Source organism: Peromyscus leucopus, chromosome 3 (assembly GCF_004664715.2).
Source record: "Peromyscus leucopus breed LL Stock chromosome 3, UCI_PerLeu_2.1, whole genome shotgun sequence".
Lineage (NCBI taxonomy): Eukaryota > Metazoa > Chordata > Mammalia > Rodentia > Cricetidae > Peromyscus > Peromyscus leucopus.
Genome location: NC_051065.1, coordinates 142,573,530 through 142,585,651, shown reverse-complemented (window position 1 = coordinate 142,585,651; position 12,122 = coordinate 142,573,530). Strand labels below are relative to the sequence as shown.

The 12,122-nt window shown below is 44.2% G+C and overlaps 1 protein-coding gene across 1 annotated transcript; it reads right to left on the bottom strand.

Annotated features, from left to right (window-relative positions):
• Window positions 1–1,061: 1,061 nt before the first annotated feature.
• Window positions 1,062–9,969, bottom strand: LOC114701402 (killer cell lectin-like receptor subfamily B member 1A). Its single transcript, XM_028881488.2, has 6 exons — window positions 9,799–9,969; window positions 7,118–7,216; window positions 5,814–5,888; window positions 5,154–5,308; window positions 4,704–4,819; window positions 1,062–1,490 (listed from the first exon to the last, which is right to left on the bottom strand). The coding sequence occupies exons 1-6, from the start codon at window positions 9,881–9,883 to the stop codon at window positions 1,364–1,366; spliced, it is 657 nt and encodes a 218-aa protein (XP_028737321.1). The 5' UTR covers window positions 9,884–9,969; the 3' UTR covers window positions 1,062–1,363.
• Window positions 9,970–12,122: the final 2,153 nt, after the last annotated feature.

Here is a 12,122-nt window from a genome sequence, read left to right as displayed (position 1 = left end):
ACCATGATAGAAAAAGCACAGGGACAAATAGTCAAACTAGCAGAAACACATGAACTGTGAACCAAGGGCTGAGGAGTCCCCATGGAATTGAACCAGGCCCTCTGGTTAAGTGAGTCAGTTGATGAGCTTGAACTATTTAGGAGGCCCCCAGGCACTGGGACTGGGACCTGTCTTTGGTGCATGAGCTGGCTTTTTGGAACCTTAGGCATATGCTGACACACTTTGCTCAGCCTTGATACAGGGAGGAGGGGACTGGACCTGCCTCAGCTGAATCTACCAGACTGGGCTGAATCCTCAGGAGAGACCTTGCCTTGAAGGAGGTGGGAATGGGGAGTGGATTGAGGGGGAAGGCTGGGGAGTGGGAGGAGGGAGGACAGGGGAATCCATGGCTGATATATAAAATTAAATTAATTATAAAATAAAAATATTTAAAAAAAGAAAAATAGTCCTTTTGGGAAGAATCACTGTTACTACCCAGCTTAGGTACAGGGCAACATCCATTATCAATAACCATATATGTAAATGACATATGTTGCCAGTAGTTAGGCCAGGGTGGAGTGTTTCAGGTTTTTGAGTGTCCTTCAGGGAGTAGAAAAATGGCTGGGAAACTTTATCTAAAGCAAGGCTATAGTACAGATTAGAACACACTGTAAAGAGAACACCCAGCCACAAGAGTGAGTACTCTAGGGTCCTAGTTGTTGCTTGGAGCTTCCTTTCAGGGGGCTCAAGAGAAGGAGGACTTTGGTTACTAGGAGATTAATTTGGGTGGTTCTCTATTTTGACTGGCAACCCTTCCCATAACACATCTTTAATAATGATTTTGCAAATGGTTTTGTGGCTGTTTGCAGATGACCTCAGACACAGGGAGTGAGGGTCACAGACTTGAGAATCCAGGGCCCCCCAGCTGTCTGGATTTCTTTCCACAGATCATTTCTCCTTAAAAAAATTTTTTTAAAGATGTATTTATTCATAATATACTAGTGCTCTATCTGCATGTACACCTTTATACCAGAAGAGGGCATCAGATCCCATTATAGATGGCTGCGAGCCACTATGTGGGTGCTGGGAATTGAACCCTGGTCCTCTGGAAGAGCAGCACAGTACTCTTAACACTGAGCCATTTCTCCAGCCCAGGTCTCTTCTCTTAAATGGCACGTCTCTCTGTGCCCTTTACAGAATGAAGAAACTGGACAAGGCATTTGTTAGAGTCACAGTGTTTTTAGATTCCATGCTTTGCGCTACTAACTGTGTGCTGGGGGATGGGTGGGATGTCAGCAGCCTAGACATATTGGGTGCAGAGATCTGGTGTGGATGGTAAAGTAATGGAGATGGGATTCACAGTCAGGGGTCATCACACATGGTTTCAGAGACATGGTTTTGGTTCCTTTTGGCAGATCCAGTTGTTGTCTGAAACACAGCTCTCAGAAACCACTTTGTCTTTTGAGACGGAGGCACAGCTGTTTTCTTTAGCTTCACCAAAGATTTGTAATCTGAGAGCAAGAGAACAGCCACTGTTAGTGTTTAGGATTTTCTCACAATGATCCTGTCAGCCATTGTTCTCCTTTGGACAGAATGCACAGTTATTAAGTATAGTGAACACAGACGCGATGCTATAAACATTGAAGGCAGAGCTGATTCTAAAACCTGCTGTTTCTTCACTGGCAAAGAACGATTCCAGCAAGAATCTTCATAATGACGCATGAAACGGAGACGGTTTGAAAGAGGGGGTGATGGTGACCTCATCACTGGACCACTGACACATCATGTGAAGACCTTCATTTCTTTTTAGTTTCAGTTTTCTTTCATTTACAGGGTTAGGCACTGGCTGGAGACATGGCTCAGTGGTTAAATCACTGGCTGCTCTTGTGAAGGACCTGAGTTCAGTTCCCAGCACCCACATGGTGGCTCACAGTTTCTGTAACTCCAGTACCAAGGGATCTGATACCCTCTTCTGATTTCCATGGATACCAGGCATTCATGTGGTACACATACACACACGCATGCAAACACTCCTGTACATAAACCAAAAATGAGTAAGTCTCTAAAACAGATTAATAGCAGAAAAGCATAAGTATTACACACACACACAAACACACACACACACACACACACACACACACACACACACACACGGTTTAACAAGCTAATGTTCGGGGAAGTATTAAGATGGACATGAATGTATGACAACAGTTACACACAGCAGGTGTTCAATGAATTCAGAGTGAGCTCACAGAGTCTGGATCACAGAACTGGATGCAGACAGGGAAAGAGGCTCAGCTCATGTGACACAGAGTCACAATTCCTTTCATTCTCCTGTCTTAGGTTGAAGTGTTTGATGAACACATGGGTTCCAAACCTCCATGTTTTTCATGGCTCCGTGCTGGTGGGAACTAGAATTCAAGCGCTAACACAGACAGTATCAGGGTTGGCTGTAAGGGGCAGATGAGTTCTAAGCACACTGGTAGGTCTTACAAAGAAGGTGACTTATGCCAGTGCCAGGGCTCCTCACGGGTGTCCCTCTTTGTTTTGTTCTTCGTGGAGCCCCTTGGGACTGAGAGGCAAATCTGATGCCACCCTAGTGGTCAGCATGCTAGTCCAGCCATGATTTCCCTCTTTCATTTCCTCCATGCTCAGGATCTTCCTTCAGCTGTCAGGATCATTTCCTCAGGGCTGGTCTGTTTCAGTCAATGACTTCCTTTCCAAATTCCTTTAAGGCTTCCCAGGCCTTCTCCTACCAGACACCTGGAGAATTCTCTAACAGTCCTTATTAATTCCCCAAATAACCCTGTGGGGGAAACTGTTGCTCTCTCCCTTTCTGGTACTGAATCCAGGGACAGAGAGTTGAAACAAAAGCAGGGCTTGCTTGACTGACACTTTGGACTGAGCACAGCAGCCTCCAGGCCGACCAATCGCTTTTCCCTAACCCCAGTGTCACTTTGTCCTCGGAGGAAACTGACAGATGAGCTGAGCTTAATCCGCACACTTCACGTATACTTCTCTACTGAACGCCAGCTTCTTATGTTTAACAATTTCTATACTTAATAAATTGTCAGTACATTTTAAGTAAACCTAAATATGTTTCAGCATTTTACATTTCAATCTCATGTGTTCTGAATAACAAGAAGTACATTTTCTTGTAAGATTTGCCTAAGTTTATTCAAGCAAGATGAATAAAATGATTCTCATTATAATCCCTGAAAACCTCATTGAAAGCACTGTATAGGAATTTGGCTGAATCCTATACACTTTTACTTATGAAATGAATGAATATTCTGTTCTTCTTGTACAAAACGTCGTTAATTCCACTAAAACATATGACTTAACTCCATAGTGTCGGCTCTTTGTAGCACAGTTACCACGACAATCTCACACAATAAGAAAATAACAAGACACCAAAGAGCTAATGACGTTCTTTGTACCTATACTCAATTTTATCTTTGATGGCAAATGCCCCAGGAGGTCATGTGTAGGATAGCTGTGACACTGTGAAGAGGTGACTGGATCGTGGGTGCACTGATGCCATCAAGGAAATTACTCATTGCTGAGTTCCCAGCCAAACAAAATGAGGCCTCCTGGAAAGATGTAGGTCATGGGGGTGAGGGCACAGCCTTTGAAAGGCAGATCTCTGCTCCCCATCCCAGCCCAGGGGTGGCCATCTCCTCTGCTTCCTGCCAACTATGAGGGGAGCAGCTTTCCTGTGCCCTTACACAACCACATTTCTGCCTTGCCACAGGGCTAGCATCAACGGAGCAGGCTGAAGACGGACAGGAGATCCCTTGACTGTGAGCCAAAATGACTTCACTTTCCTGTTTCTCTGTGATATTTTGTCACAACAACAAAAGCTGATTAAGGCTTCTTTCACCACAGCTCCTCAGATAACTATATCTTTCCCAACTCTAGCCACACTACAGTGTAACCTGTGACAATGTGGTCATTTCTCTCAGCTGACCAAGCTCCCTGCTGACACTTAGAGCTTTTCCTTCACACTCACTCTTCCTCTGCTGGCTGTCACCTGAGAAACTGGCCTCAGGACACACTGTGACTCATTTTCACCACAGTGTGGAAAGTACCACTTAGAAATTCTTTGGCCATCCCTGGTCTATGGGCAGGCTTTTGGGAATCCGGTGCCTGTGGAGTGACGACTTGCACAACCTTGGTGCAGTGGGAAGGGGCTTGGACCTGCCTAGGCTCAGTGTGCCGGGCTCTGCTAACTCCCCACGGGAGACCTGATTTGGGGGATGTGGGAATGCGGGGTGGCTTGGGAGAGAGGGCTGGGAGGTAGAAGGAGGGAGGAGGTGGAATCTGTGGGTGGTATGTAGAGTGAGTAGAAAATTTCTTAGTAAAGAAAAAGGAAAAAAAGAAATTCTTTGGAAAATTTATAAAAGTGTAAGAGTGAAAAAAGAAAAGTTCTCTGTGCCTACAGGTTCTCAGTAGATATTTACAACTGCATTCTCTTTCCAAAGGAGAGGTCCTTTGAAGTCCACTGGATACATATATATAGTCCACTGTATACATACACATACATACATACATGCACACACACGACCTTATAAAAGGCTGATACCTTTTCATACATGGAAAATTCTAACTAACTTTGAAATCATACTTTTAAACTCTTCCGAACCTCTTTAATCTTTGGTATCAGTGTTAGAGCCCTGAAATGACCTGAAATGAATATTCAGGGTAGCTCCTCCAATACTCACACATCAGAACTCAAAGTAGAGCCGTTTATCCACCTCCAGTTCTCGTCTGGCAATGTGTAATTTAGTCCAATCCAAAGTGAATCGCCTTTTTCTTTTGCTGAGTCCTTTATGAATCTCTACAATCAAAACAGAGTAGAGGACTTAACCCTGAGTCTGTGTACTGGTGACTCATATTCTCCCAGCCTCCTGAAACCTAGTTCAAGTGTCACCTGTATCCATCCTGAGTCCCCAGCACAGTTAATTCTTGCTCCTTTGAGAAATCTGTGTCCGGTATTTATGATCCTAGGACACTCACCTTGCATAAGCAGTTATTGGATCACATGACCAATTAGCCTCTCAGACCATGAGCTTCCATAATATAAAGTCTCCATTCCCTTTGCATGGAAGAGTCTAGGACACTGGTGTAGCTTCAAGAACATGCTAACATCTCTATTAAACAGAACAACTTACCAGCTCTTCTTCGTCTTGAATGAGCAGCAAAGTGCCTCCTTTTGTAGCACAGTCAACTAGACCTTCCTTCCAAATGTTGACATTTTGAGAAAAATGTATGCATTTATCTCGGTGTGTAAGCCAGTCTTTTGGACACTTTAACATAGCTGGACTCTCTGAAGTGAGAAGGAGACATGGAATATTTCTACCTTGTTCTTGCTGCACCACATCCAGTTACACACAGTAGTTGCTTTACTAACACGCACTTTTATTAACACATGCAGGGACAAAATTGTTGTTTTGACACATCAAAGAAATATAATTAACAAGGAATTCATTTGTGTTTCTATCAATTAACTTTATACAAAGTTAATTGTTTAACACATTTTGTTAAAACAAATATTCTGTTAGAGTGTTGTTAAAGTTAATGATCCATGTGCTAGCTTATTGAGTGGTTAAGATCTGAGGCTTCAAGGTCACATAGTTTCAAAGAGGTTCCCAGCATTGTTAACTACCAGTCATGAGACCCTTAACAAGACTTTATGCAACAATTCCTTCTAACATAAAACCATGGGACTGTAGTGTCTTCATGAGTGAGTGTTTTAAACCTCGACTGATGTAAGCCCTGGTAAATAGCAAATGTCAACTGTTATTCTTGGGAAATCCAAACTGAAAAATTACCTGTTGGTTTAGCCATGTTCTCTTGAATATACACTCTGCATTTTTCTATTGATGGTTTTTGTATCAAGACTCGCACTAGAAAATAAGAAAACATGGAGAGGATTAAATCCTGAAATGAAAGGTGGAGTGTGTGTTCTCTTTCCCACTTCAGGAAATCAAGCTATTTCAACAAACCTGAACATCTGCACAGGATAAAATATAAGGGACCAGTTGGAGACAGATGTATAAACAAAGAAGAAAAGCCCAGAACATGTGGATTCACACCACTGTTAACTTACCCACGCTCATGCCTGCATTCTCACCTTCAGAATGAGAATTATCACACCCCTCCAAGAAAGACAGCTTAACGCCACTGGAGTTTAGTAGCCACTTAAGAAACTAAACACTTGAGCCTTTGGTTTTCCTTGTTGTTGTTTTTGTCTCAGTTATGGCTTTTTTTTTTTTTTTTGGTTCTGGGTGTATGTGTGTTGTTGGGGGCTTGGTGTCAGCTCAGAACACACACAGACACCAAATCTCAACACAAAGGAGATTTATTACCCTGGAGGAAGGGGGGAAGGCTGCCTCTGTATCTGGCAAAGACAGCAGCAGGTGTTTTTGCAGGAGTGGTTTTTAAGGAGAAAATGGGGAAGTCTGTGTTAGGATGAGGTGATAAGTCCTGGTTGGACAGGCTAGCCAGTGTAGCCAAATAATGAATTTTGATTGCTGGACCTTGATGTTTTGATAGTTGAACCTGAGTGCTCAGTCTCAGGAATGTTCCATGGCCAAATAAGGGAGTGGACCTCGGGGGCTAACTGAGGAATGTAATCTGACAGTTCAGTGAGAGGAAAGGGGAAAGGGAAAAGCCTGCGGGTGCCACGTTTGCCCCGCATGGGCCTGTTAGAGAGCCCTTCATGAGTAACAGCCCCTAATGACTCTCAGAGGAATTCAGAAGCACAGAAATGTGAAGCTTCTGCACTGGACATGGGACACTGTCCTGTAACTACTCATGTCATTGACTTCCCCAAGGCTCAAGTTGACCAAACCATGTGAAGAGGCCCTGATATTTAGAGGGAAAAGTCTGAAGCAAAAGTTCTTGCCTCGGCTGGGCGGTCGTGGTGCACGCCTTGAATCCCAGCACTCGGGAGGCAGAGCCAGGTGGATCATTGTGATTTTGAGGCCAGCCTGGACTACCGAGTGAGTTTTAGGAAAGGCGCAAAGCTACACAGAGAAACCATGTCTCGAAAAAACCAAAAACCAAAATAAATAAATAAATAAATAAATAAATAAATAAATAAATAAATAAATAAAGTTCTTGCCTCACTTACCTAAAACACTGAGCCCAATCACGGTCAAGACAAGAAGGATGAGCCCAGCACAAGTGAGTTTCAGAGCCAACCTATGGGAGCGTGGCCACCGACAGGCATCTGTGAAGTTAAACACCTGTTACTTGTTTAAGTCAGTTGAGTACATCAACGGGAATGAAAGTGAAAGGTGGTTTGGGGACAATTGGATTCAAGTAGAGGGTCAGCTGCAGATGTGAGCCTTTCCCTGCCAATTTAAAGCAGAATTCCATGAGATGAATTCTTCGTTAGGTTCAACTGTTTGCTTTGATGAAGTAGGACTGAAGAATAATGCTTATGCACATACTATGTATTGGAATTCCTGGCCACTGGCCACTCCCCCAGCTATATGACCATACATGCACTGTCCAGTAGCTGAAGAAGAGGCTTAGTCACCCTGGGGCCTTATGTCCTGCATAATTCATGCACTGTGTGGACGAGTAATTTGTCCGCAGTGTGATAACCCAATCTATGCACATGCGTGGTGTAGCTACAAAAGCCCATATGCACATGTGTGTGTGGGATCCATAAAAAGCGGGTCACACACTCCTCCCCTTCTCTTTCTCTTTCTCTCTCTCTGCACAATCTCCATAGGCCTAAGCACATTCCCTCTGTTCCTTCTCTTCATAAACTCTTATAGTGGGTTTTGTTGTGCCTTGTGGCTTTTCTTGCATGGTGAACAGCGCCGCTTAATGAATAACATTGCATTGCATAGAACTAACACTATGCACAAAGACATATTGGGTGAACCAAACTTGATAGATGTGAAGATGTGCTGAAAACTATGAGTGCTGTCAAAGTCAAGTGACATGTTCTGTTGCAGGAAGGGGGTCAAAGCATCCCTAAGGAGGACCTTCTTTTATTCAATAGACAGGTTTGATGCTCCCTTTTGTGGTAATTGTGACTTTTGGTGCTAATGACATGTGAATCTATTCCTGAACACGGTGTCTGCTTCACTGCTATGTACAATGATCTTCTCCAACTTGGGTCAAAGTATGACATGAAAGGAGGGGCCTCTCATGAGTCCCCAGGATATTTTCAGTATTTCAATTGAGTTATTCCCTCCTTATTGGCTGAGTTCTGAATCCCCCTAAAGGATAGATGAACTGGAAATGTGGCTAATATCACATACTATATATACTGTTACACACACACACGTACACACACACAAACTAAACACATACACCACACATTGTGGCTGTAGCTTACAGTGTTCTCTCTTTAGAGTACATTCATAATTGCTTTTTGTTGTGCTCTGTTCTGTTTCTGAGATAGGGTGGCCTGTTATTCCAGGCTGACCTCTGACTCTCTATACGGCTCAAGAGGACCTCCAGTTCTTGATTCTCCTGCCTCCACCTCACCACTGATGGGATTCTGTTGGGAGGTCCTGCTACTGGCAGCTTTCTTTAAGCTCAGAAACATGGGGGACCCCCTCTCACTCCCAGCGAGACTTCCTGCTCTTACCTGCCCTTATCTGGTGAATGTCTCTGGGCCAGGAAGACTGACCTTATCTGAAAGCTGTCTCTAAGCCTGAATGCCTGATTTATCTTCAGCATGACTCTTGGCACAGTTTCCTGCTGGAAGTCTTTCCCATGCTGCACGTATGGTAACTAAGATTTGTACTAGGAGCTTTGCTATAGGACCCTGCTGCCACATATGAAGCCTTATAATAGGAGCGTGCCACTTAATGCAAATTAGGGTTTGTCTCCAGGCTCCCCAATCTGATATATATTTCCTATACTCTGGAATAAAGCTGAGCTGACTCATCAAAGTCATCTCCTGGAGGGCTATCTCTGTCTTACCCACAGCCATCCAAACCCTGTTCCCTGCTTCTGTTCCTTCCACCCTCCTGGACCAATGCAGCTAACCACCCAAGGAAGAAGCAAAGCAACAGGATTCTAGGTGTGCACCACCCACAACTATTCAGCATTTACAGAATAAGAGACTACTAAGTACTCCACCCTAAATGGGACATCTGCATCCCATCCCATCCCCAACCAAAGCCCAGGCATCATCACAGAAGAAGGGGCAGAGTGGACATAAAACAGAAGTGATGGATAACTACAAGGAAACACTGTCTTCTGGATGTAACAGGCAGTTGCACATATGAACTTGCACGATTTGTGACAGCGTGCACAAGACCTTGAAAAGCTTAAGTCAGACAAAAGATTGTCAGGGGAGTTGGACATGAAGTTCCACCTCCAGCTGGGGAGCTATTGACAGCTGATGGCTGCTAGGAGTGGGAGAGTCCGTTTTCTTCAAGGATACAGTCCCTAAGAGGCCACCTATGCTGCAGGACATGGCCCACACCCACGCACACACTGGAGCCGCTGACTGGACTCAGTGAGAAAACAAACCCCAAACCTTAAGCTGTCAAGGTCCCTTCTTCCACTTTTACAGTCTCTCTGCTAGAAGCATCCCTTTCTTTATATATGTAATTATCCTTTCTCCAGGGTCTTGTGACTAAAGCTGAAAAGAATGGCTGCCCAAGTTTCACACTGACTGACTAAAAGTGGAATGCATGAGCCTTTAATCTCTAAAGTTGTGACCGTCTACCCTCTTCAGCACGGACAGCTGCTCATCTTCATAGCGATCACAAAATGGTAAGAAGAAATCATAACTCTGGAAGATATTCTAATGCCAAATGGAGAAATAAAGCCACTGACCTGGGGGAAGAGATGGCGGTGATGCACGCTGAGCCCCTGGAGTCTTGGATGCCTTGAAATTGAGGCAGACCCTTGATGTGTCCATTGTAAATGGGGGACGTGAGATGAAATGAGCAAAAAAAGGAAGTCCGCTGCGAACACTCGGCTGTGTGTCCACACCCACCCACACTTGTCTCTGAGGGTTTCTCCGAAGTTACTGACCTTGATGTTTGTCCTGCTCACATAGCTCACACATTATTGCCTTTTTTCTCTTTTATTCTTCTTTCACACAATACATCCTAACTGCAGTCTTTCCTCCCTTCCCTACCCCTAGTCCTCCCCTCCTCCCCTCTCCCCCAGATGCACTGCTCTTCCATTCCCTTCAGAAAAGACCAGGCCTGTCAGGGATATCAGTGAACACAGGATAACAAGATGCAGTAAGACTAGGCACAGACCCTCATGTCAAGGCTTGACAAGGTAACCCAGTAGGAGGAAAAGAGTCCCAGGAGCAGGCAAAAGGGTCAGAGACACCCCAACTCCCACTGTTAGGAGTCTAACAAAAACTCTAAGATAAACAACAACAGCATGTATGTAGATGGCCTACTAAAGACCCATGCAGGCTCTATGGTTGCTGCTTAAGTCTGTGAGCCCCTGTGAACCTTGCTTAGTTGATTCTGTGTGTGGTGTTCTCCTGTCTCCTCTACCCCTCTGGCTTCTACAGTCCTTCCTCCCCATACTGTGGGGTTCCCAGAACTTCACCTTATGTTTGGCTGTGGGTCTCTGTATCTGCTCCCATCACATGCTATTGTCTTAAAAAGTTGTAACATGTTGTCTCCTTTTCTTAATAAAACTCAAGAGAGGGGACTTCTTGTTGTGATTCCTCTAACCATCTGTTTTGAATCATTCTCTCAGGGTGACGGTCAGTGTAAGTGAAGTGTAACATTTTTCCTCAATTCAAATTTAAGTGACCATTTTCCCGCAAATTATCAGCAATTAAAATATACAATATATTACGCTGTGTTGTAAAAATACATATTGACATGCGAAAGTTCATGGTCATAGTTGACATGAATTGAAGCTCTAAAGTCCTCTGGAAACATCCATGATGTGAAGGGAGCTGTGAAGTGAGGCAATGAGGACAAGAATGTGGGAAAAGCTCATGACGGACATGACAGGAAAGCAGTGAGGAGGGGCTGCATGTGCTGCTCAGCCTTGTCCTGAGGGTCCCTGTGGCTGTAACATCATTCACCAGTGAACGGACTTCATCTCAGAGCTACAGCGTGGAGGACACAGGTGTACAGGATGTGCTAATTCCTCCAAGGATTTCCAGACCTAGAGCCTTAGAGCAGAACTACAAATGCCAAGTCAGACGTTCCCATATCACAAGCGAAGAAGAAGAAAAGCCAGGATTTCCTAAAGTCACCTTCTGTGTCTCTGTGTCACAGTGGACTCTTACCAGGCTCTCACAGTGTGACAGTGACAACAGTCTGTGAGTTCCAGGAGACAGAGGTGTGTACACAGTGTGTGGGGCTCACACTCACTCCCCAAGACCACCGACGATTACACAGTGAGGGAAGCATGTGTGAGGGTCTCAGCACACTTGAGACTCGGGACTCCTCCTCGGCTGTCACTGTTTGGGGACAGTCATTTCGCTCAGAGTCGGACATGAGGTTCTGCCCCTTATGCCATCTGTTTATTTTTGTAGCACTGGGAAGTAAACTCAGGGCCTCATGAATTTGAGGCAAGCGCTCTAACTATGAACTATGTTTCTGGCCCTAAGTTTTGTGCTTGCCTAAGCTGAAGATTTTAGCAATTAGAAAAGATTTTTCCAGAGTTTCCCCTCTTGAGTCATTATTTTTTACAATCAAATATAGAGAATTTAATGAAAATATTCTCAAGTTTCAGTACATAAAAATTTTAGCATTTATAAGAGTCTCAGGCCTCACCCAAATGCTTATGAATGATGTTTGTTCCTGCCTATTATCCCCTTCCCTTGCCAAGACACTGACAGCTTTAGGAGGGGAATGTGTTAATAAACATTGGGTCTATTTAGGTGTTTATAATCACCTAGTAACCTGGTAACCAGTGAACCTGTGGGGATGTATTAGATAGATCAATAAGGAGAAATCTGATGCTCTTAGCAGAAGATTCAAACAATGCTTTGTGGTCACTGAGGTTTAACTAAGTTCTGAAGTTGTCTGTGGCTACCAGGAATCCACAACGGTCCTGTGAATTGTAACAGATCTGAGGTGAGATGTTTTCTTTAACAGATGCTGGCAAAAGTGTAAAGTGACCAGAAGTGAGAAGAGCTTCGTGTGTCTGCAGGCAGCATGCAGTGTGCAGCA